The following is a 25,886-nucleotide window of genomic DNA, read 5'->3' on the forward strand; positions in this document are numbered from 1 at the left end:
TGTTCCACATGGAAGGATGATCCAAATGCAGATTGCTTCAAATGGAAAGGAGTTCAATGCAACAATAAAACCGGCTATGTTCAAATGCTTGACCTACACAGTTCTTATGATTATCAATTCAGCGGTGAAATCAATCCTTCTATAACTGAGCTACAACATCTAAAATATCTAGATCTTAGTGGTATGTTTACTGGATCCCACATCCCAATTTGTTTTGGCAACTTCAGCAAATTAAGATACCTTAATCTCTCATTTGGTGGTTATGATGGGGAAATTCCTTCTCAACTTGGAAAACTATCACAGTTGCAACACCTTGATCTCAGCTACAATTATCTTATTAGAACAATCCCTTTTCAACTTGGGAATCTATCCCATTTGCGACAACTTGATCTCAGTGGCAATGAACTCATTGGAGAAATCCCCTGGCAACTCGAAAATCTTTCATTGTTGCAGTCTCTTTTATTCGGTTCCAGATTTTGAAGCTTCCAAGTCTTGAAAAGTTGTATCTCAGACAATGTGGCCTTACGAATGCCAACATTCTTCCTTTATTTGATTCCCGATTGAACTTTTCCACCTGTCTTGACCTTAATCTAAGTGACAATCAGCTGACATCATCAAAAATATTGCACAAGGTGCTTAACTGCAGCTCCAATCTTCAAAAGCTTGACCATTCTTCTAACTTCTTTACAGGTGTCATTTCTGATGATTTTGGAAACATAATGCATTCACTTGTGAATCTCGATCTCTCATACAATAGTTTTGGAGGCAAGATCCCAAAATCCATTGGAAATAGATGCACCTTGCAGACATTTGCTGCTAATGATAACCGCTTTAGTGGAGAGCTTTCAGATTTTATCATCCATAATAACTATTCCCACTGCATTGGAAATGTATCCTCGTTACATGAACTATCCTTATCGTATAATCAGATTTCTGGCATGTTGCCTGACCTTTCAGTCCTCTCATCTTTGAGAATGTTAATGTTTTCGGACAACAAATTAATTGGAGAAATACCAACAAGCATCGGATCTCTCAAGAAGTTAGAGGAATTGTATCTAGGAGGAAACTATATTGAAGGTGTTGTCGCTGAATCCCATTTCACTAATCTGTCCAAATTGCAACACCTAGATTTGTCGGAAAACCTATTGACTATGAAGGTTAGTGATGATTGGGTTCCTCCTTTTAAATTAAATTATTTTGATATGGGATCTTGCAATCTCAATTCTTCTTTTCCTATTTGGCTCCATACTCAAAATTTCTTAGAGAAACTTGACATTTCAAACAGCAATATCACTGGCCAGGTTCCCAATTTGGAACTCGAGTTTACAAACAATCCTGAAGTAAATTTGAGTTCAAATCAACTTGAAGGTTCCGTTCCTTCTTTTATATTACAATCACAAGCACTGCATCTTTCCGATAATAAATTTTCAGATTTATTTAGTTTCCTTTCTATGTAGAAAAAGTAAGCCTAATATTTTGAAAATTTTGAATTTGTCAAACAATCAATTAAACGGTGAGCTGCCTGATTGTTGGGATAATGTAACCTCATTACAGTTTGTTGATCTGAGTAATAACAATTTGTCGGGAAAGATTCCATCCTCAATGGGTGCCCTTGTTAACATGGAGGCTTTGATCTTAGGAAATAATAGTTTGAGTGGACAACTTCCTTCGTCCTTGAAGAATTGCTCAAGAAAGTTGGCTTTGTTGGACCTTGGAGAAAATATGTTTCATGGTCCAATACCTTCATGGATTGGAGACAGTTTACACCAATTAATTATCTTAAGCCTTCGATTTAATAACTTCAACAGAAGTCTACCTTCAAACCTATGTTATTTGAGAGAACTTCAAGTCTTTGATTTGTCACTTAATAGCTTATCGGGAGGAATCCCAACATGTGTAAACAATTTTACTTCAATGGCCAAGAACTCAACTTCGTTGAAAGATCATTCGTATACAATCAATTTTCCCAATGGTTCTATCACTCTACCATATGATTTTGACATATTCTTATTTTGGAAAGGTGTAGATCGAACCTTCATAGGTGCAGATAAGCTTTTAAAAAGTATTGATCTTTCAAGCAACAATCTAACAGGGAAAATACCTACTGAAATTGAGTACTTGTTTGGATTGGTTTCCTTAAATTTGTCAAGGAACAATCTCAGTGGAGAAATCATTTCAAACATAGGAAACTTCAAATCACTCGAATTTCTTGATCTGTCAAGAAATCATCTATCAGGCAAAATTCCTTCCAGTCTAACTCATATTGATCGTCTCACTATGTTGGATTTGTCAAACAATCAACTCTACGGAAAAGTTCCAACTGGAACACAGCTGCAGACATTTAACGCTTCAAGTTTTGAGGGAAATTCTAATCTTTGTGGAGAACCACTTGATACAAAATGTCCAGGAGATGATCCACCAAAACATCAAGTTCCAGCAACTACTAATGATGCAGGAGATGACAGTTCAATATTTTTGGAAACATTATACATGAGCATGGGGCTAGGATTCTTCACGAGTTTTTGTGGCTTTGTTGGTTCAATTTTGTTACTACCGTCCTGGAGAGAAACCTACTCCAAATTCTTGAATGCTTTAATATTGAGAATCATCATGTGGTGGAAGCAGTGAATGTATCTGGCCAGTTGCTCTAATGTGGATGAATGATGGGCAGGTATTTCTGTTATTTCTTACTCTGCTATTTAGCTTTGTGATAGTTGCTTTATTAATGAGTGAAATTCATTTACCATATGACAATTTTAATATTACCACTGTTGATATATGTGTAACTAAAACATTTCTACAATTTGTATTGCATTTCCCAGTGATCAATAATCTGTTTCTTTTTAACATTCAAGTTAGTTTTGTAAAATCATGTCTTGTGTCATAAGAAAGTATAAAAATAAATCTTCAAAGTCTAGAAATGGAAAATTGTATTTTTTTTACTTGCTCATATGTTTGATCCTAGTGGTTTAATGCTCTTTCCAAATACTGAAATTGAATTTTGTTTTTTAGTGTCTTAAATTTCTTTGTTATGAGATAAATATTTGGCTAGCATCCTGGAGAGTACACCTTTGATGAATAACTATTCTGTTGTACTAAATAAAATGAATGCAGTTCAAATTTCTTGTATGATAACGTTGATTGTATTTTGTTATGTTTTGAAGTTTGGTAAATTTTTTAGATGGAAATTTGGGATTTTTGCTGTCAAGTTATTATGTGATACATCAAATTACTTAACATAATGCTAACTGAATATCACAACATGCACTCTGCTTTCATACTAACCAGATAGAACATAAGAACACACATAAAATCGACACATTATGTTCAAGCAACTAGTCGTCAAGCATATAATTACCTGATCGTCGAATACACAATGACAAACATTTCGATATATCAAGTTTAAGCAACTAGTCGTCGGGCGCTTGACGAACATAAGTATGCCCAATAAACTATACTTGATCATCGTTCAGAAAACAACTCTATCTGACCATCTGTTAGGTAAACCACACCTAACAAACATAAATGTCGAGTAAAACTTCATTGACGAACAAATAGTCGTCATACAACGTTTGCCAACAAGCATACACTTATTAAATCAGGTTACTAACCTCAATCTCAATCGAGAACAACTTCGACAAAATCAATAAAGCACCTCGACCATGGTAGTCAGGTCAAGTCGGTAAAGTTCTTTTTACTATATGACCATTTTAAAATTATCATGCATCAAGCAAAATAATTGTGCAGGTTCAAAACACACAACATTAGTTGATCCTCGTACATACTATTATACTGCTAGTTTCAACAACTAATCTTATAGGTTAACACTTAAACAAGTACGCTTATAAGTCAACGTCTCATGTCACCATAAGCAATTGATTGGGCTCCTGTTCTGGACTAGACTATTGAGCTGGACCAAACCCAATGGAAATTTGTTTTTTAGGCCCCCCATGTTACTCTCAGGCACCCCTTCGTGACAATATTTCCCTTATAAAGGCATATTGAATTTACAATCCGAAATGTTCTAATTTCGTAACGTGCAATCAGAAATCCCCCATGGCTTTGTATCTTGACTTGCTTAGCATTTGTTCGCATAAAAAACATGGATATGGATCTGTTCTTATTTGAGTTTTAGTACATCGTTTATGTACACACAACAACATTCCCAGAAATCAGGATTAATACATGAGTTTTGTCAAACAACAGCATCCTAAGAAATTTCACACATTCACTCAAGCATTTTGTCAAACACTTTGTGCACATTCATACAATTTGTCAAAACCCTATACCCTAAATTCAATTAAAAAAAAACAAATTGATTCATGGAAATCGAAACCCAATACATTCCCAGAAACAAAAGTTGAAAACAGAAACAAACCCCAATTAATGAAAATGAGATGAGAGATTAAACATAAATCTTACTAAGTGTTTTCGGAGCTTAGGATCCGAATCTAAGGGTTTCCGTGAGTTACATTCCGAACGAAGAAGATTCACGTGTTTCAAGCAAAACTTGTTCTTGTTGTTGTCCTAATTTCAGGAATCATCGGAACTTGGAAGCTTGGAGGAATATCAGGAAACAAATGAAAACCAAATTCAGGAAGTTGGAAAGGAATTTAAGAAAGCATAATTGACAATTCTATATGTATTCCTGAAACAGAGCATATCTTGTTTGCAGTTTGCTGGACTGGTTTTCCTTGGCCACAAATTTCTTCAACGTTGGGCATATCACATGATTAATCAAAGAAAAGAAATGCAGAATTTTTTTTCCCCACCCCAACAATTGTACCGTTACCCCTACAAACCACTTGATATTCCAATTTTAACCCATTTAATTTTCACCCCAACATTTATAACTTGTCTTGCGGTTTGTTCCTTCAAAACAAAAAATAAGTTTCTGATTTTTTATTATTATTTTTAATCACCAAATTGAAAAGGAAATGTCTTGCATCTTCTTCGTTCACAAACCACCACCATATTCAACCACCACCAACAGGAAAACAAAATCAAAGGCAGAAGAATAGAAACACGGAAAAACAAAGAAATAGAAACAGAACAAACAAAATCAAATTGAAGAAAAAGCGTGTGTTGTTCAGTGTGTTTTCAATTCAAGATCCAATTCTTCTCTGGTAAAAGCTAAAACATTCCCGTCATGTCTTGTAAAATCCAAATCAAGGGCTTCATCTTCTCTAATATGATTAAAAACATAATCCAAGTAAAAACAATTATGCAAGATGTTTTCTCTTCCCCCCTCCCATGAATCTTTTATACCCCCAATATTCCAATTTTGCCCTTGCAAAAAAATTCGGTTCGCAGAAACCGAATTTTTTCTAGTGCAAATTCAGAGTAAATTTCGGTTTTTAGAAACCGAAATTTGTTTTCAAGGCAAAAAAAACCTTCGATTTCTACGAACCGAAGTTTTTTCAAGGGCAAAATTGGAAATTCAGGAGGGATAAAAGATTCATGGGGGGTGGGGAGAGAAAACATCATTATGCAAACCAAATTAAAAAATTAAAGTATGAAAAACACCACCAAGAAGATCCTTAAATCATGAGACCCATTTTTCCCCTTGATATGTGTTGAGAAAGAGATGGTGGGATTGGCCGATTGGGGTTATGGAGGATACAAAGATGGTGGTTGCAAAGCTAAGGAAGAAATGGGGTGATGGTGGCTGTAGTGGGTAGCCAAGACGATGAGAAGAAGCTAATTTACTGGAAAACTTACCACAAGTTTGCCGGTATAGAACAAATCCAAATTTAATACAAACCGGAACACTTTACAAAGTGTTACGGTAAATACGATTCCAAATTTTTTTCACACCAGAACACTTTTGAAAAAGTGTTCCGGTAAAATTAACATACCGGAAGAGAAAAAGCTAACCGGAACAGTGTTTGGAAGGGGTACAGTAAAAAATAAAAAAAATATACTAGAGTAAGATAAGGGTATAATATGAATATTTTAAAATATGTTGGGGTAAAGAGATAAATGTAGGGATAGGAAAAAAAATTCAGAAATGCAACATGTTATAATCCATGATTTCGGTTCCTACAATAGGAAAAAAAAAAATTGAATTCGGGTTGTAGAACCCAAACTGAACTGGACCTAAATTTAGGGGTATTTTGGGGGGTTCTGGAACAACTAGGAGGCCTAAAAAGCAATTTTCAACCCAATGTCACATCCATGACCCCCTTTTGTATATATATATATATATATATATATATATATATATATATATATATATATATATATATATATATATATATAAATACCCCGCCGATCAACTCCAATGCTCGAATTCCAACCTTCGGCTTGGAGCATTCTTCCACTAATCCACCACTGTGAGTTCTCTTTTATCTTTTAGATTTAAAGTAGATTTGAATTTGGGTTTTAGAAATTTTAAATTTAAGGCTTAAATGCAATTTTACCCCATCTGTTTTTGAAAAATGCGGAATTTTACCCCTTATTTTAAAATGCGGAATTTTACCCCCCTATTTTATAATTTGTTGGATTTTGCCCCCACCAAAATTCTGCACAAAATCTGCTTCTGAGCCTCAAGTTCAAAGCTTCACACAAAACTCAATTTGGATTAATAATTCACCAAACTGATACTGAAACGACCGCAATCGAGTTAGTTTTCCACATAATGAAACTTCACTAAATTTGGAGTTACAGAGAGAGATTTATTCCGATTTTAGTGAAGGTATGTTCAAATTAATTATTGTATGAAACTACTACTGGTATTTTCGTCATGCCTCTCACCCTGTAGCTCATTTTTTAATACTATTTACATGTATGGAAAGCTAACGAAATTACCCTTGTTGGCATTTCAATTTCGTCGAATTTGGAGTTACGATGCGTTCGGTAGACGATATTGAATTTGAAGGTCACAAGTAGATTTCTACAGAATTAGTAATTGGACAAACCTTTACTAAAACGGTAATTAATCTCTCTATAACTCCAAATTTAGTGGAGTTTGATTCTGTGGAAAGCTAACTCGATTACGGTCGTTTTGGTATCATTTTTGTGAATTATTGATCCAAATTGAGTTTTGTGAATTCAAAAATCATAATCACTCAACTGACTGGTAAATTCAAAAACCACAATTTATTCAAATTAACTCTAAATTAAATAGTAAACTAATAAAAATAAATTAAAAGTAACTAAAAAGACTCTAAAAACTACTTTTGACGAGACGTCGTCACTGTTTCCAACCCATGTTAATCGGCGAGTTACTTTTTGAGGCCTCTTAAGATCATTATGACTAATCGGAAGGGATCCAACCCATTTTTCTTTTTACCTCAAAATGGGTAGGAGGAGAAGGAGGATGAGGTGGTGGTTCAGTAGGAGGAGGAGGAGGAGGAAGAAGTGGTGGTTCATGCGGATTCGTCCACCTTAAGTTTGTGGTTGGGGAGGGTGTTATAAAGTGGTTTATAACCCCCCCTCCAACAAGTTTGATCATTATGATTAATCGATTTTTCATTTTGTATTTCTTTCAACTAATAAGTATGTAAGGAATCACAATGTAATAATATTATGTTTTGTTTTATAATGAAAATTTATCACTATTCTATTGATGTCTTTGCTACATTTATAATTATGTTATTTTGTTCATTTTTCTGTCAAATGTAAATCCGCTACCTAAGTCGCGGAGGGCAAAACGTAATAGGGTGTCATGGTAGGTGTGCACCCTCAACCTGTGAAACAAATACACTTCCGTTACGTATGTTGCGGACAATATTCCATGACTTAAGTCGCGGACAGGAGTACTCTGGTAATTTCGTAGGGCACGCCCCATAATTGGTAGGACGACAACAGTAATTCGAAAGATGATTTGTACATCTTGTACCATATGACTTTTATTTTTTACTATATTATATATTTACATAAATGTATTATTATAAAAATACTCCCTCCGGTCCTTTTTATAAGGAACACTTAGGGCAAAAAATTTGGTCCTTTTTATAAGAAACTTTGACCAATTTTCAAATGTTTTAAATGTTCAATTTCACTTATGCCCTTATTTATTATGAGAGAGAATTTAAAAATAAGTAAATTAATTGAATAAAGAGTAATTAAATAAGGGTATATATGGAATAAATTCAAATTTATAAAAGTATTAAATGAAAATAATTATGTTAAATGTGATTCCTTGGTCTGTGTGATTTTTTCAAATTGTTCCTTATAAAAAGGATCGGAGGGAGTAGTTACCTTCAACTATTTTAACATTAATTAATTGTTATCACATAGAAAAGAAAATATAGTCATCAAAATCTTAGAAGCCTTTTTTTTTTCACCACTAATTTAATCTGTTTCGAAAATCAGTTCTGACATCAAGTGATTTCAAAAAAAATATATATATATATACCGGAAATCACACATGTATGCGAGAAATTCCAAACCCATTTTTCCCATTCCACGCGTATGGGAGAAATTCCAAACTCATTTTCCAATTGGCTTGTTGTTTTGTTCCATTAATTCAAAAACATCTTTTTTCTTCATAAAAGACAAAATCTTATCTTTGTTTGCGAATATAATTTGAGCATTAAATAGATGGACGATAAAATTAGCCTACCGCTAAGTATTGAGTATTCACGAACAACCACATATTGTGGAAAATGATAATGTGAAAAATGCTAATGACATTCTCAGAGCAAGCTAATAAATAAAATTTATTAAAACAAAAGAATGCTGGAAATTACACGTTTAAGATATAGAAAGAAGAATGAAACAAAAATCATTTTATATTTTATGACGAGAAAAAAAACTCATTTCTTGAAACAATATTCTTTATATATATATATATATATATAGGGAGGGATCAAATTATACTGGTGTAACATTTGAGTAATGTTACACCGCTCAATAACGCTTTAACGAAAACAAATTTTACAAAATTCACCGTTGGATTGAAAGCTTATATCGTATAGATCATCTATGTTGAATTGTATAAAAATCTAAAATCATTTGATATGTTTTTGAGATAGATCAAGATTAACAATATTCAATAAAAACGCATAAACCATTAATCTTCATCGGTCTCAATAACATATCAAACGATTTTAGATTTTTGTAAAATTCAACATGGATGATCTATACGATATAAGCTTTCAATCCAACGGTGGATTTTGTAAAATTTGTATTCGTTAAAACGTTATTGAGTGGTGTAACATTACTCAAATGTTACACTAGTGTAATTTGATATATATATATATATATATATATTTTATATTATAAGCTTGTATACACAAGCAAACACTAAACCCTAATTTGTTTTTTCTGTTTTCCTTCCATGTTATCTTGCAATTTTTATTAAAAAAAAAAAAATACAATATGTTTTCCCTCCATTTTATCTTGCAATTTTTATTAAAAAAAATACAATACAATTTTGTCTTGACTAGGATTCGAACCAGCAACCCTTCAATGCAAGGCAATATTTCCAACCACTATGGCAAATATACCAATTGTGATTAAAAGTATGTGCAATAATTTATAAGCACCATCAATTTAAAAGTATATCATATCAAAATTATTGTTGACTATATTATTCATCACGAAATATTTTTATGTCTTTCCTGATCAATGATTTTTTTATACCGGATCATAAATTTAAAGAATAATTATCATGTGAGATTTGGAAAGTTATTATCACGTGTGATTTGGAAAGTTATTATCGAACTCAATTCTGCTAAATCAATTTTTTTTGCAATACAACCAAACACAACCATAGTCATGTCACTAATCACATTCATTATTTTGATTTTAACATTGCAGATTTAATATTAACAGATGATCAATTGATACAATACGCACTAGCAGATATTGAGATGATGTTACGTAGTTGTGGGAAGAGTTTAAAAAATTATCCTCCAATGCCTAGAGCAGACACATCATTAGTTCCTGATATACAAAATAGTTTAATACACGACGAATTGAATTATAACAGACAATCATTAGCTGAGGAACATGTTAGATTGATCTCAACTATGACTTCAGAGCAACGTAAAGTATATGACACAATCATGACAAGAGTTAACGAAAACAAACCCGGTGTGTTTTTTTTTTAAGGTTATGGCGGTACAGGGAAAACATTTATCTGGAGGGTCATGTCAGCCGCATTACGCTCAAAAGGTGAGATAGTTTTAACAGTTGCCTCAAGTGGGATCGCTGCATTTCTTATACCTGGCGGTAGAATAGCATATTCAAGGTTTTGTATTCCTCTAAATGCTGACGAGTTTTCAACATGTATCATAGTTCCTAAAAGCTCTTTGACGCTATTAATACAAAAATCAAAGCTCATTATATGGGATGAAGCACCAATGATGCACAAACACTGTTTTGAAGTTGTTGATCAAACTTTAAAATATATTCTCAAGTTTGTTGATGAAAAAAATAAACACATTCCATTCGGTGGAAAAGTTGTTATTTTTGGTAGAGATTTAGTAATACTCAAAGGTACAAGGTCAAAAGTTGTTCATGCTACTATCAATTCTTCGGTTATTTGGAATTTTTGTGAGGTTTTAACATTTAGTAAAAACATGAGGCTTCTCGATGGTGCTTCGAGTGCAGACGTTGAACAAAGAAGATTGTTTTCTGAATGGGTTTTGGGTGTTGGCGATGGAGAAATTGGAGATGACAACGACGATGATTTAAAACTTGCCATTCCATCAGATTTATTGATTCCAAATTCAGGTAATCCTTGCTTCTATCGTTAAAAGCACTTATCCCCAATTTTTACAAAACATGAACGAAATAACATATTTCCAAAATAGAGCTATACTAGCTCCTAAAAATTCAATAGTCGACACAATAAATGATTATATGTTGGATTTAATTCCTGGTGAAGAAAAAATATATTTGAGTTGTGATACTCCACTCACACAAAATGTAGACGGTCAAACAGTGGATGATGTTCATACTCGCGAATTTTTGAACACGATTTCTACGTCGGGACTTCCAAATCTCAAGTTGAGACTTAAAGTTGGAGTTTCAGTTATGCTATTAAGGAATTTGAATAAAAAATTAGGATTATGCAATGGAACGAAACTTATTATTACGAGATTGGGAAAACACGCTCTTGAAAGAAATTTTTTTTTCATGAAGTAATATTGGTGATCAGGTTTTCATACCTAGAAACATGAGAATTCTTTTTAAATTTCAATGGATACAATTTCCTATAATGATTTCTTTTGCGATGACTATTAATAAGAGTCGGGGACAATCTTTAAAGCATGTTGGGATATATCTTCCGTCGCCAGTGTTTTGACATGGTCAGTCGTATGTTGCAATTTCAAGAGTTACTTCTTGAAAAAGATTAAAAATATTGATCATCGATGACAACGGTGAAGATACGACTAAGAATTCGAATGTGGTCTATAGGGAAGTCTTCCGTAATATAACATAATTTTCTTTATATAAATATTTATCCAAAATTATTGTTGAACTATCATTTAATGTTACTCAACTTTTTTCATATACCTTACATTATTGGAATTATCGTATCTTATTTAATCATTATATATCTTACAACTAATCAGACTCGTGCACCGCACGAGTCGATGTTCTAGTATATATACATCTTTGTATAACTCACACATAGATATCCCTCGTCCAAAAAAAAACCCGGAGTATATTAATGGGTTACTTTTATATTTTGTACAGAGCCTCCTAAAATCCCGAGACGCCCCTGCCCTTTATATTACTCTTCTTTTTAGTCCAAATGCCTTACTTGTCAGGATTCTCCACTGTGCCAAATTATGTGCATTGCGGTGGTCCACCGGATCAACATCAGATAGCTGACATTTCAGTATACAATTGGAAAATTCCAAACCATTTTTCCCATTCCACACGTATGCGAGAAATCTCAAACCCATTTTCCAACTGGCTTGTTGTTTCAGTCAATTAATACAAAAATCTCTTCTTCTTTTTTTTTCTTTATAAAAGACAAAATTTCATCAACCAATCGTTATTTAGTTCAGTGGTGATTGACGCTGAATTTGATAGGAAGGACAACGCTTCGATCCCCCGCAACTACATTCAGAAGGGGGTTAAAATCACTTGATATCAGAACTGACCCCAAACCAGATTAAACTAGTGATAAAAAAAAAACTCATCTTTATTTGTGAATATAATTTGAGCATTAAATGGATGGACGATAAAATTAGCCTACCGCTAAGTATTGATAGTATTCACGAACAAGCAAATATTGTGGAAAATCCTAATGACATTGTCATCCAATGAAAAAGCAAATAAATGAAATTTATTAGTAAAACAAAAGAATGCGGGGAAATTACACACGTATGCGAGAAATTCCAAACCCATTTTCCAATTGGCTTGTTGTTTTGTTCCATTAATTCAAAAATCTCTTCTTTTTTCTTCATAAAAGACAATATCTTATCTTTGTTTGTAAATATAATTTGAGCATTAAATGGATGGACGATAAAATTAGTCTACTGCTACCGATCTTTAGTTGGTTCAGTGGTGATTGGCGCTGAACTTGATAGGGAGGACCGCGATTCGATTCCCGCAACTACGATTGGGAGGAGGCTGGAATCACTTGATGCCAGAACTGACCCTTGAACCAAATTCAACTGTTAGTGAAAGAAAAAAAATAATAATATTAGCCTACCGCTAAGTTATTTAGTATTCACGAACAAGCAAATATTGTGGAAAATGATAATGTGGAAAATGCTAATGACATTGTCATCCAATGAGCAAGCAAATAAATGAAATTTATTAAAACAAAAGAATGTTGGAAATTACATGTGTAAGATATATAGAAAGCATAAACAAAAATCATTTATTTTTTATGACGAGAAAAAAAATTCATTTCTTGAAGCAATATTCTTTATATATGTTATGGAAAATGCTAAACAGTGCCCCCAGGGCACTAGTTAAGCATGTTAAAATAGAAATTTTGTCTCGAAATGCGTGCATTCAATGCCTCAAAAGTATAAAAAGTTGTCTTTTCAATATAAATTTTATTTTTTATTTCCTTTTTAGGTATGCTTAACAAGTGCCCCGGGGGCACTATTTAGCATGACCCATATGTTATTATATATACATGTTTGTATAACTCATACATAAATATCCCTCGTCCAAAAAAAAAAACCCGGAGTATATAGTATCCATTAGAACCTCAAACAAAAAAGAAAAGAAATAGTATCCATCAGCTATAATCTCAATTTTATTTTGGTGGTAAAATTATGATGAGAAACTGTATTATTCTTATATTTCATGTATTGTTGGTGTTGTCCTTAATTGTTGGGTTCAACTCATCAGCAGAAAATAGAGACACAAAGTGCAAAGAGAATGAGAGACATGCACTGCTCAAGTTCAAACAAGGCCTTCAAGATGAGTATGGCATGTTGTCCACATGGGATGAAGGTTCAAATGCAGATTGTTGCAAATGGAAAGGAGTTCAATGCAACAACCAAACAGGTTATGTTCAAAGTCTTGATCTACATGGTTCGGAAGCACGTTATTTGAGTGGTCAAATTGATCCTTCAATAACTGAGCTACAACATCTAAAATATTTAGATCTTGGCTTTTTGAATAATAGCGGTCAAATTCCAAAATTTATTGGCTCCTTTAGCAAGTTACTACACCTTGATCTCTCAAGTGGTGATTATGATGGGAAGATTCCTTCTCAACTTGGAAAATTATCACAATTGCGTCATCTTGATCTTAGCTCCAATAATCTTATTGGAACTATCCCATTTCAACTTGGGAATCTCTCCCAATTGCGACACCTTGATCTTAGCCGGAACGGACTCATTGGAGTAATCCCTTTCCAACTCGGGAATCTTTCATTGTTGCAGTCTCTTTTACTCCAATACAATTCTGATCTAAGAATCAACAACCAAATTCAAGGAAATGTTGAGTGGTTATCGAATCTTTCTTCTTTGAGAAATCTTGACTTGACTGAAGTTCAAGGTCTCAACGATTCTTCGCATCACACCTTGGAATTCTTAGCGAAGCTTCCAGTCCTTAAAGAGTTGCACCTAACTAGTTGCGGCCTTTCTGATGCCAATATCCTACCCTTATTTGATTCCCAAAATAACTTTTCCACTTCTCTTACTGTCCTTGATCTTGCTGAGAATCATTTAACATCTTCGATGATATTCCATTGGGTGCTTAACTACAGCTCCAATCTTCAAGAGCTCACCCTTTCAATGAACTCGTTAAAAGGTACCATCCCTGATGATTTTGGAAACATAATGCATTCACTTGTGAATCTCTATCTGCATACGAATAGTCTTGAAGGCAAGATCCCTAAATCTATTGGGAATATATGCACCTTGCGGGATTTTCAAGCTCATCAAAACCACTTGAGCGGAGAGATTTCAGACTTTATCACACAAAATAACTATTCTCACTGCATTGGAAATGTATCCTCATTACAGATACTATTCTTACCGGATAATCAGATTTCAGGCATGTTACCTGACCTTTCAACTCTTTCATCTTTGAGATGGTTGGTGCTTGCTGGAAATGAATTCATTGGAAAAATACCAATGAGCATCGGATCACTTACGGAGTTAGAGTTGTTGAACCTGGGCTATAACTCTTTTGAAGGTGTCGTCTCTGAATCTCATTTCGCTAACCTCTCCAAGTTAAGTGATTTAGATTTGTCTAACAACTCGTTGACTATGGATGTTAGTGATGACTGGGTTCCACCTTTTCAATTAGGAAGTTTGGATCTATCATATTGTAATATGAATTCAAGATTTCCTAATTGGCTTCAAACACAAAACAACTTATTTGATCTTGACCTTTCAAATGTCAATAACCTACCTCTGATACCTACTTGGTTTTGGGGAAAATTGCAAACACTAAAGTTCTTGTACATTTCAAACAGCAATATTACTGGCAGGATTCCCAATTTGGATCTCAATCTCAGTACCAACTATCCTCCTATAATAGATTTGAGTTCAAATCAACTTGAAGGTACCATTCCTTCTTTTTTATTGCAAGCAGCAGGACTGTATCTTTCCAATAATAAATTTTCGGATTTAGCTCCCTTACTGTGCAACAAAAGTAGGCCCAACATTTTGGGAGTTTTGGATATATCAAACAATGAATTAAAGGGAGAGTTGCCTGATTGTTGGAATAATTTAACCTCCTTACAATATGTTGATCTGAGCAATAACAAGTTGTCGGGAAATATTCCGTTCTCAATGGGTGCCCTTGTTAACATGCAAGCTTTGGTTTTAAGAAATAACAGTTTGAGTGGACAACTTACTTCCTCGTTGAAGAATTGCTCAGAAAAGTTGGTTTTGTTGGACCTTGGACAGAATAAGTTTTATGGTCCATTACCTTCATGGATTGGAGACAATTTACACCAATTACTAATTTTAAGTCTTCGATTCAATAATTTCTCTGGAAGTTTACCTTCAAACCTTTGTGATTTGAGAGAACTTCAAGTCTTGGATCTGTCACTAAATAGTTTATCTGGTAGAATTCCAGCATGTGTTAAGAATTTTACTTCAATGACCCAAGACACTGTGAGCTTAACTTCATCAGCTTATCATTTTTATCAAATCAATTTCACTAATGGTTGGTATACTGCACATTATCGTTTCGACATATCCTTAGTTTGGAAAGGTGTTGACCATCATTTCATAGGTGCAGATAGGCTTTTAAAAAGTATTGATCTTTCAAGCAACCATCTAACAGGGGAAATACCAACTGAGATTGAGTACTTATTTGGATTGATTTCCTTAAATTTGTCAAGGAATAATCTCACTGGAGAAATCACTTCAAATATTGGTTACTTAAAGTCACTAGATGCTCTTGATCTGTCGAGAAATCATCTGTCAGGAACAATTCCTTCCAGTTTAGCTCAAATTGATCGTCTCTCTGTGTTGGATTTGTCAAACAATCAGCTCAATGGAAAAATTCCAATTGGAACGCAGCTGCAGACATTTAACGCTTCATGTTTTGAAGGAAATTCTAATCTTTGTGGAGAACCCCTTGATACAAAATGTCCTGGAGAAGACCCAGAAAAACCTCAAAAGCCACCGGTTGATGCAAGTGATGACAATTCTATATTTTTAGAAGCATTATACATGAGCATGGGGCTAGGATTCTTTACTAGTATCATTTGCTTGGTAGGCTCAATATTGTTACTGCCGTCTTGGAGAGAAACTTACTTCAGATTCTTGAACATTTAGATTGAATATCTTCACATGGTGGAAGCAGTGAATACACCTCTCTAGGATGAGCAGGTACTTATATTGTTTCTTGCATTTGTATTGTTTAATTGAATCATTAATATTTTTAGTCTTGGGTTGGGATATATGCTTTATTATTACCACTTTCCATATACTAAAATTAATTTTTATTTTTGCAGGATCTTTCTACCAAATGTAATGTACTAAAATTAGTTTTGCTGTTATATATATAGAGTAATGTGGATTGGCTATCATTGTTTGTGGCATTTTGTTAAATTTTAGTTTGTTTTGTTATTGTTAGGCTTTCAAGTTTTGCAGTTTGTGTATGGAAATGTTAATAATGTTTCTGCTATCAAGTTAATAATGTAAAAGTCATCAGTGGCTTATATTTAATTTCTTTACTAGCAGAATTGTTCACTCATTTATGCCTTTGTTAAAAATAAAAGGCTTAAATGCAGTTTTGGCCCCCCAAGTTTCACAATTGCTTGATTTTGGCCCCCCACATTTTAATTGCTTGATTTTAACCCCCTAAGTTTCACAATTGCTTGATTTTAGCCCTCCAAGTTTCAATTGCTCGATTTTGGCCCCCCAAGTTTACCCCTTTTTGCATTTGCTAGCCCCCCGTTGAATATTTTGATTAAAAATTGGTTATGTGGCATTTTAAAATTAAATAAGTATTTAAAAATAAAAAAATAAATTACAAATTGTTTTTTAAAAACTAAATTATAATTTTTTTTTATTATATGTAGTTTGTAAAATAATTTTGTTATATAAAAAAGTAAAAAAAACATTTTATGAATTATTTTTTAAAAACTTTGTAAAAATTTTTTTAAATAAAAAATAATTATTAAACTTTTTATTAAAAAAACAATTTTTAATACATTTTTATAAAAGCAAATATTATTATTTTTTAATTAAAACATATTTTTAATTTTTTTAAAATGTCACATAAGCAATTTATAGTCAAAAAAGTCAACGGGGGGCTAGCAAATGCAAAAAGGGGTAAACTTGGGGGGCCAAAATCGAGCAATTGAAACTTGAAGGGCTAAAATCAAGCAATTGTGAAACTTAGAGGGTTAAAATCAAGCAATTGAAATGTGGGGGGCCAAAATCAAGCAATTGTGAAACTTGAGGGGCCAAAACTGCATTTAAGCCAAAATAAAAATTTACAATTGCCACTAGTTTCTACTAATTATCTATTTTTATTACCAGTTCCTATCTTTGGATTCATCTCTGCAATCAGGGACATTATTTTGACACTTGCATATCACTATCTTGTTTTGTAAATTTAATTTATCTTCAATTTAATGAAGCTAAACTTATTTTGATTAAAAAAAATACTAAGTGCTCAACTCATGATACTATTCTCTTTGACCAAGACACTTACCCAAGTAAAAGACAACATAAATTGAAAAGACTGATAACGAGTATACATAAATGCACATCATATAAGAAAATTGCTAGCGTCAAACGCTCTGACCTATGCTAACAAACATACGCCCAATATCGGTAAAACCGGCAACCGGCTCTCCACAGTACCTTCAATCAATTTTCTCTCTCACTGTCTATGATTTCAAAATAAAAAAATCTCGCTCTGACGTGGGCTAACAATCACGCGAGTGTTTGATAGCGTTTGTTCAAGCGTTTGACGCTAGTGCCTCTCCATCATATAATTCAAGCTTCATACGGTCATATAAACATTATACCTTCTATAAACATTATACCTTCATAAATGTAATCCGGAGTTTGGTTTTGAGGTAAGTAAAGTCGAGCAAAAAATTGTTCTACCTAGAAATTGAATTCTGATTCTCCTGAATGATTCGTTCTTTAGTGAAGCTCATTAACCACTTGAGCTCAATATCTTAGTCGATCTATCAATTTATCATTGTAACAAACTAATATATAGCAAATGTCAGATTAATCAGTTAAACTTTTCAATGTTAAAATGAAGAATAACTGAAAAAGTAAAAACCATAGCAGAAAAATAATGTAGCAGAGATCTAGAGCCCATTATCTAAAATTTTTTACACGCTAGATAGATTTTATCTCAAACTTTACGATACCTGTATTGAATAATCAATTATAGAATGAGAGTTTGTTTTTGACAGGGTAGCTTAGAGGAAACAGTGAAATGTGGTTAGCATCTAAATTAAGTAGACTCTAATCTCAATGGAAAAATAAAATCACAGCTATTTTACTTTATTGCTTCCGCTACACTGACACAAATTGTAAAATAAAAGGAAAAAAAGTGCGGATGCTTTAGCGTGGTCAACCCTACTAGCGTCTGAGTCATGGCAGACGCTTAATATCGAAAGCTACACCATTATTATAGCACTTGAATATAACAACATGCACTCTTTCCATTGAACAAAAGGAAAATAATTTTCTTATCTTCCTTTCTTTGTATGCATTGATTGCAAAAATAAATAATGTTGAATTAGTTGATATTTTCAAGTCCTTTAAACATCATGCAACCAAGGACATTGTTTTGACGTATATGATCATAATCAAGTTTTGAAAGATATATCTTCATTTTAACCCATACTAATAGTAATTACTAACAGAAAGTCATACCAAACGACAACAGCACTAATTTCACTTAGTTGTACTGTTGTTATAGGAATTACCTTGCCCAGTTCTTTCAAAAAGAATCTAGACAATACAAATTTATAATTAATTATTATGTCATTTTTTGATATAAATTAAGAGCATTATAAGACAACATAAGTGCAGGGACGGACTGGAGGGGGGGCGAGCAGGGGCTCCAACCCCTCCCTAAATATGTATACTATGTTATATATATGTATATTATAATCTATAAGTTGTTAAGTTGGACATATGTGTATGTATATCCTATAAGTGAATGGAGAGAGGGAGTGTTTTAGTTGTTGTCTTTTTGTGTACTAGTGGTTTAAATAGATGATCATTTAATGTTTATGGGTTGCTAATGACACATCATATTTCCTAGCTACTTCTTTTTATACAATATCTAACCTAATTCTATATGTTTGTCTATTCTATTTTAGAGTTTTGCTAATAATAATGAATTTAAAGATAGAAATATTGTATTGATAAGAGCATTTTTTTTTTTTTGTAATTTTAAGAAATTGATTACACGATTTTTTAGTCAAAATTACCATATCCGACTTTTAACATGTTAGCATTTTCCTTTATTTTATCACAAAATTTTATTTTGTTTTAGGTGCTACAATGTTTGTAAAAAAAACTATAGTGATTTTATTTTATATGTATTGTTTGTTATTAAAAAAAAAACGGCTCATTCGGCCCCCCGTCTCATTGATTTCTAGATCCATCCCTGCATAAGTGACTAGTAAATATATATTTAATAGCACTAATCTTATATCTTTTTGCTCATATATAATATATAAAAAAAGAAAGAAATTATACAAACAAAGTGGGGGTCAAAAACCTTCTCAAATAAAAAGCAAAGAAAAAAATGAAAAGAAAAAAAAGTAGATGCTTTTTGTATAGTAGTACACGTGAATCATGCACCACACAAGAGAATTATCATATGCAGATACAATTTCAGAAACAAATTATCATGTCGTTGATTTTTGCAATTTACTGTCAATGAAACCCAATTATTCCAAATTCTGTCACTACGTTCTTTTTCAACAAAAGTAGATGCTTTCTGTATACTTCTACAATGTACATGTGCAATGTACCTTTGAAAATAATTGTACAATGTCGTGAAGAAAATTGAATATAGCAGGAAACATCGCGCAAATGGTATTGTACCAATCAACCTCAAGTACTATATATTTGTGTATGTGTGTTCTTGAAAGTATACTTTTCATTTGAGAAACTCAATTTTATTTTGCGAGAGAAATTACGATGAGATACTTTAATATTCTTATATTCCATGCATTGTTGGTGTTGTTCTCAATTGTCGGGTTCAACTCGGCAACAGAGAATGAAGAAATGAAGTGTAAAGAGAGTGAGAGACGTGCACTCCTCAAGTTCGAACAAAGTCTTCAAGATGAGCATGGCATGCTGTCCACATGGAAAGACGATCCAAATGCAGATTGCTGCAAATGGAAAGGAGTTCAATGCAACAATCAAACCGGCTATGTTGAAAAGCTTGATCTACATGGTTCTTATGATCAATATCTGAGCGGTGAAATCAATCTTTCAATAACTGAGCTACAACATCTAAAATATCTAGACCTCAGTCGTTTGAATACTAGAAGTCAAATTCCAAAATATATTGGCTCCTTCAGAAACTTACGATATCTTGACCTCTCAAATGGTGGTTATCATGGGAAGATTCCTTCTCAAATTGGGAATCTATCCCAATTGCAACACCTTGATCTTAGTGACAATGAACTCATTGGAGCAATCCCTTTTCAACTCGGAAATCTTTCATTACTGCAGTCTCTTGTACTTGGTTTCAATTCTGATCTTAGAATTGACCATCAAAGCCAAGGCAATGTTGAATGGCTATCAAATCTCTCTTCTTTGAGAAATCTTGACCTAAGTGTAGTTCAAAATCTCAACAATTCTTCTCATCACACCTTGAAATTCCTGAGGAAGCTTCCAATCCTTAAAGAGTTGTATCTAAGTAGTTGTAGCCTTTCTGATGTCAATATGATTCCTTTATATGATTCTTATATAAACTTTTCCACTTCGCTTACTCTCCTTGACATATCTGGAAATCAATTGACATCATCAAAGATTGTTAAAGTTGACAGAATGAAAGAAAAGGAAAGGACTTTTCATTATTAATCAGAATAGAAAACTGATTGTTACATGTACAAGAGCAAGTGCTCATATATATATACTCCTATCAACAAATCAAAGAGAATAACAAAACTACTAATAACTGCATCTTGACAGTTTTTGACAGTTAACAAAAACTGCATCTTGACACTAATTATGTACATTAATATCTCCCCTCAAGTTGGACTATGGATTGAACATAGGTTCAACTTGGACAAAAAATCAAAGAAAGCTGGAAAATGTAAAGGCTTGGTGAACATATCAGCTATTTGAGAACTGCTTGGTACAGGGAGTAAGTGTATGAGTTGTGATTGAATCTTCTCTCTAATAACATGACAATCTAGCTCGATGTGCTTGCTTCTTTCATGAAATATAGGATTGTGAGCCAAGTATATGGCAGACTTGCTATCACAAAAAACTGATGCAGGAGTTGAGAATTTCAGCTTGAAATCTTGAAATAAGTATTGTAACCATTGAATTTCACAAGTGAGGGAAGCTAGTGCCCTATATTCTGCTTCAGTGGATGAACGTGAAACAGTATTCTGCTTCTTTGATTTCCAGGAAATTAATGATGAACCAAGAAATACACAATAACCAGTTATTGATTTCCTAGTTTCAGGACATCTTGCCCAATCAGAATCTGCATATCCAGTCAATTTTAAAGAACTAGAAACTGGGAAAAATAAACCTTTTGCAGGGGCAGATTTAAGATACTTCAAAATTCTAGTAGCAGCTGTATAATGAGGGATTAGGGGTTTAGAAACAAATTGGCTCAAGTGTTGTACAGAAAATGAAATATCAGGTGCCTCTCAAATTCTAATAAAGATATTCCACTGGATGCGTAACTACAGCTCCAATCTTCAATACCTTGACCTTTATTATAACATGTTAAGTGGCACCATTCCTGACGATTTTGGCAACATAATGCATTCACTTGTGTATCTCTATCTCATGAACAATAGTCTAGAAGGCAAGATCCCAAAATCAATTTGGAATATATGCACATTGGAGACATTTTACGCTGATGAGAACCAGTTGAGTGGAGAGATTTCAGATTTTATGAGCCACAGTAACAATTCCCACTGCATTGGAAATGTATCCTCGTTACAAGAGCTCTCATTGAGTCATAATAAGATTTCAGGTATGTTACCAGACCTTTTAAGCCTATCATCTTTGAGGAAACTGTATCTGAATAACAATAAATTAAATGGAGAAATACCCAAAACCATCGGGTCGCTTACGGAGTTATCGGGTTTGATGCTAAGGGGTAACTCTTTAGAAGGAATCGTATGTGAATCCCATTTGACTAACCTCTCCAAACTGGAATATCTATATTTGGGTGACAACTCGTTGACTATGAAGATTAGTGATGATTGGGTTCCTCCTTTTCAATTACAAGGTCTAGATCTATCATCTTGTAATATGAATTCTAGATTTCCTAATTGGCTTCAAACACAAAATGACTTATCCATTCTTTTCCTTTCAAATGTCAGCAATCTACCTCCAATACCTATTTGGTTTTGGGGCAAATTGCAAACATTAGTACGATTGGCCATGTCGAACAACAATATTACTGGAAAGATTCCCAATTTGGAACTCAAGCTTACCAACTTTCCTGAAATAGATTTGAGTTCAAATCAACTTGAAGGTTCCATCCCTTCTTTTTTATTGCAAGTAGGAACACTGAATCTTTTCAATAATAAATTTTGGGATTTAGCTCCCTTACTGTGCAACAAAAGTAATCCTAACATTTTGGGAATTTTGGATTTATCAAACAATGAATTAAAGGGAGAGTTTCCTGATTGTTGGAATAATTTAACCTCATTACAATACGTTGACCTAAGCAATAACAAGTTGTCTGGAAATATACCATCCTCAATGGGGGCGGTTGTTAACATGAAGGCTTTGATTGTAAGAAATAATAGTTTGAGTGGACAACTTCCTTCCTCCTTGAAGAATTGCTCAGACAAGTTGATTTTGTTGGACCTTGGAGAAAATATGTTTGATGGTCCAATACCTTCATGGATTGGAGACAATTTACACCAATTACTAATCTTAAGTCTTCGATCTAATAACTTCAACAGAAGTCTACCTTCAAACCTCTGTTATTTGAGACAGCTTCAAGTCTTTGATTTGTCACATAATAGCTTATCAGGAGGAATCCCAACATGTGTAAACAACTTTACTTCAATGGCCGAGGACACCAATAACTCAACCTCATTGAAAGATCATTCTTATGAAATCAATTTTACCAATTATACTGTTGATATACAATATAGTTTCGACATATCCTTAGTGTGGAAAGGTGTAGACCGTCGTTACAAAAATGCAGATAAGTTTTTAAAAAGCATTGATCTCTCAAGCAACCATCTTACGGGGGAAATACCAATTGAAATGGAGGAATTAATTGGATTGACTTCCTTAAATTTGTCCAGGAACAATCTTAGTGGGGAAATCATTTCAAACATAGGAAACATGAAGTCACTTGAATTTCTTGATCTGTCGAGAAATCATCTGTCAGGCAGAATTCCTTCAAGTCTAGCTCACATTGATCGTCTCCCTATGTTGGATTTGTCAAACAACCAGCTCTATGGAAAAATTCCAATAGGAACACAATTGCAGAGCTTTAATGCTTCAAGTTTTGAAGGGAATTCTAACCTCTGTGGAGAACCCCTTGATAGAAAATGTCCTGGAGAAGAGCCAGTTGAACATCAAAAGCCACAAGTAGATGCAGGTGATGACAAATCAATATTTTTAGAAGCATTATACATGAGCATGGGGCTAGGATTCTTCACCGGTTTCGTTGGCTTGATAGGCTCCATATTACTACTACAGTCTTGGAGAGATACCTACTCCAAATTCTTGAATGCTCTAATATTGAGAATCTTCATGTGCTGGAAGCAGTGAATCTACCTGGCCAGTTTCTCTAAAGTGGATGAATAATGGCAGGTACTTTTTTGTTGTTTAATTGAATCATGGATATTATTAGACTTGGTATAGATGCTTTATTATTATTACTCACTGTTTATGATTTTTCACGGCTATCTTTTTTTTTTGGCCTCGTATGCAGTTTATTCATTCGAAAATGCACTTCTAAGTACTAAATGTTTTTCTTTTTCAGGATATCCTATTCCTACTAGATGTGATTGGTTAGCAGTGTGGCGTTCTCATCCTTGACTGTTCTATTATGTGTATGATAGTATGAATAAATGAGATTCTGTTAAGACTTTAGTGTGTGTGTGTGTGTTATGATTTCAAGTTTGGCAGTGTTTGTATGCAAGTGTTATGGCTTCTGCAATCAAGTTAGTAATGTAATACCTTTACCATGATTGTTCCATTGGATGAAGAAGCAAGATGATTATGAGAAACGTATATGCATATCATGTAATTGAAGCTTCATATGGTTCATTCTAACAAATCTTGCAAAGATTATGCCTTAATTCAGCTTTAAATATAAAAAATAATTGTGAAAACAATAGCAGAAAAGTAATGTTAAAGAGGCTGTAGAGCATATTATCTACCAAATTTAATCAAACACACTGTATTTTATTTGAAACTTCCCAATACATGTATTGAATAATCAATTATGGAATGAGAGTTTGTATTTTGACATCTTATAATTATTAAATTCTTATTTGTAAGTTAGTTTTGTAATATCAAAACAATAAGTATAAGTCTTGTTCCATAAGATAAGTTTAAAAATAAATCTTCAAAGTCTATAAGTCTCTTAAGCTAATCTATTTTTCATTGAAACTTTATTGTATGATAGTGTTTGACTGTGCTTTGTTATGCTTTCAAGTTTCGTTGTTTTTGGAAGGAAATGTTGGAACGTTTGCTGTCAAGTTATAGATTATGTGATGATACATCAAAGATATATAACAGAATCAAAATGGTTCTGCCTCTTATAAGAGAGCCATATTAATTAGAACCATTATAGACATTTGGTTTACTTACACATAAGTTAAATGTAGGAGAGGGACATTTGTCCCCATGAGCTTAGCTCAATTGGTTGGGACATCAGCATTTTATATGCAGAAGCCAGGGTTCGAACCCTGGACACTCCACTTATCCATCTTTAAAGGTGGAATTTCAAGCCACTAGGCTACCTAACCAAAAAAAAAAAAAAGTTAAATGTAGGAGAGGATTGATTACATAGGCTTGGTTAATTCTGTCAAAATTTAGAATGTACTGGTCTGTCCCTAAATATAGAATTTTCTTGAAAAAAATTCTTATCCTTTTATATAAGACCTTGTTTGAATTTTCAACTTCATTATTATATTTTATAAGACAAAAAAAAAAAAAACTTCAATAATTATTATGTGCCATAACTATATTATCTCTTTTTCTATAATAAGCAGAAATAAATATCATGAGGGAAATATAAATGAACTCACTTTTAAAGATAAGTTTATAAAAACAACACTCCTTTCATCTCATAATAAAAATGTCATGTGTCCACAAAAAATGTTAGGCCGGACGCCATAATTAGGGTTCAAACTCTGGCTACGTCTTGTGCGTACAAATTTATGATAACTTTATCATTTCGTCTATGTATCCAAAAAAAAATCTCATTTGTAGTATTTCTCTATTTCAAAATAATTGCCGCTTTAAAATACGAATCGAATATTAATTATTTTTTTGCCACTAATACAATAAAATTTATTTTATCATGAAATCAACACAGGTCAATAAGACATTTTTATGAGACAAAAAAAGTAACAATTACCAACAAATTTAAAATTACTACTAACTTGTTATACATATATATATATATATATATCATAGTACAAATAATTTTAATAAGATTTGTGCGATATTGTAATTAATTCACACCGCGACGACCGTATTTCATAACGCAACAGCCGTAATAGCCGAAATTGCGAAATCTCTGACGCGACCGCGACCGCTATTTAAAACCTTGGGTATAGCTATAGACCATATGGTCTTGACATAACCTTGACGTGGAAAGGTGTAGAC

General features: G+C 33.2%; 1 protein-coding gene and 2 pseudogenes across 1 annotated transcript; all 3 read left to right on the forward strand.

Annotated features, from left to right (window-relative positions):
- LOC123913339 lies at nt 1-3,208 on the forward strand (annotated as a pseudogene).
- A 9,590-nt stretch (nt 3,209-12,798) lies between these two features.
- LOC123905292 (receptor-like protein EIX2) lies at nt 12,799-16,710 on the forward strand. Its single transcript, XM_045954926.1, has 2 exons — nt 12,799-16,223; nt 16,349-16,710. Exon 1 carries the CDS (start codon nt 13,200-13,202, stop codon nt 16,167-16,169), a length of 2,970 nt encoding a protein of 989 aa, XP_045810882.1. The 5' UTR covers nt 12,799-13,199; the 3' UTR covers nt 16,170-16,223; nt 16,349-16,710.
- On the forward strand, nt 16,216-24,327 carry LOC123913348 (annotated as a pseudogene).
- The last annotated feature ends 1,559 nt before the right edge of the window (nt 24,328-25,886 follow it).

The sequence above is a fragment of the Trifolium pratense genome, linkage group LG1 (assembly GCF_020283565.1).
Source record: "Trifolium pratense cultivar HEN17-A07 linkage group LG1, ARS_RC_1.1, whole genome shotgun sequence".
Classification (NCBI taxonomy): Eukaryota; Viridiplantae; Streptophyta; class Magnoliopsida; order Fabales; family Fabaceae; genus Trifolium; species Trifolium pratense.

Coding starts and splice junctions, on each gene's coding strand:
- LOC123905292 (XM_045954926.1), top strand. CDS start 13,200: ATGATGAGAAACTGTATTATTCTTATATTTCATGTATTGTTGGTGTTG.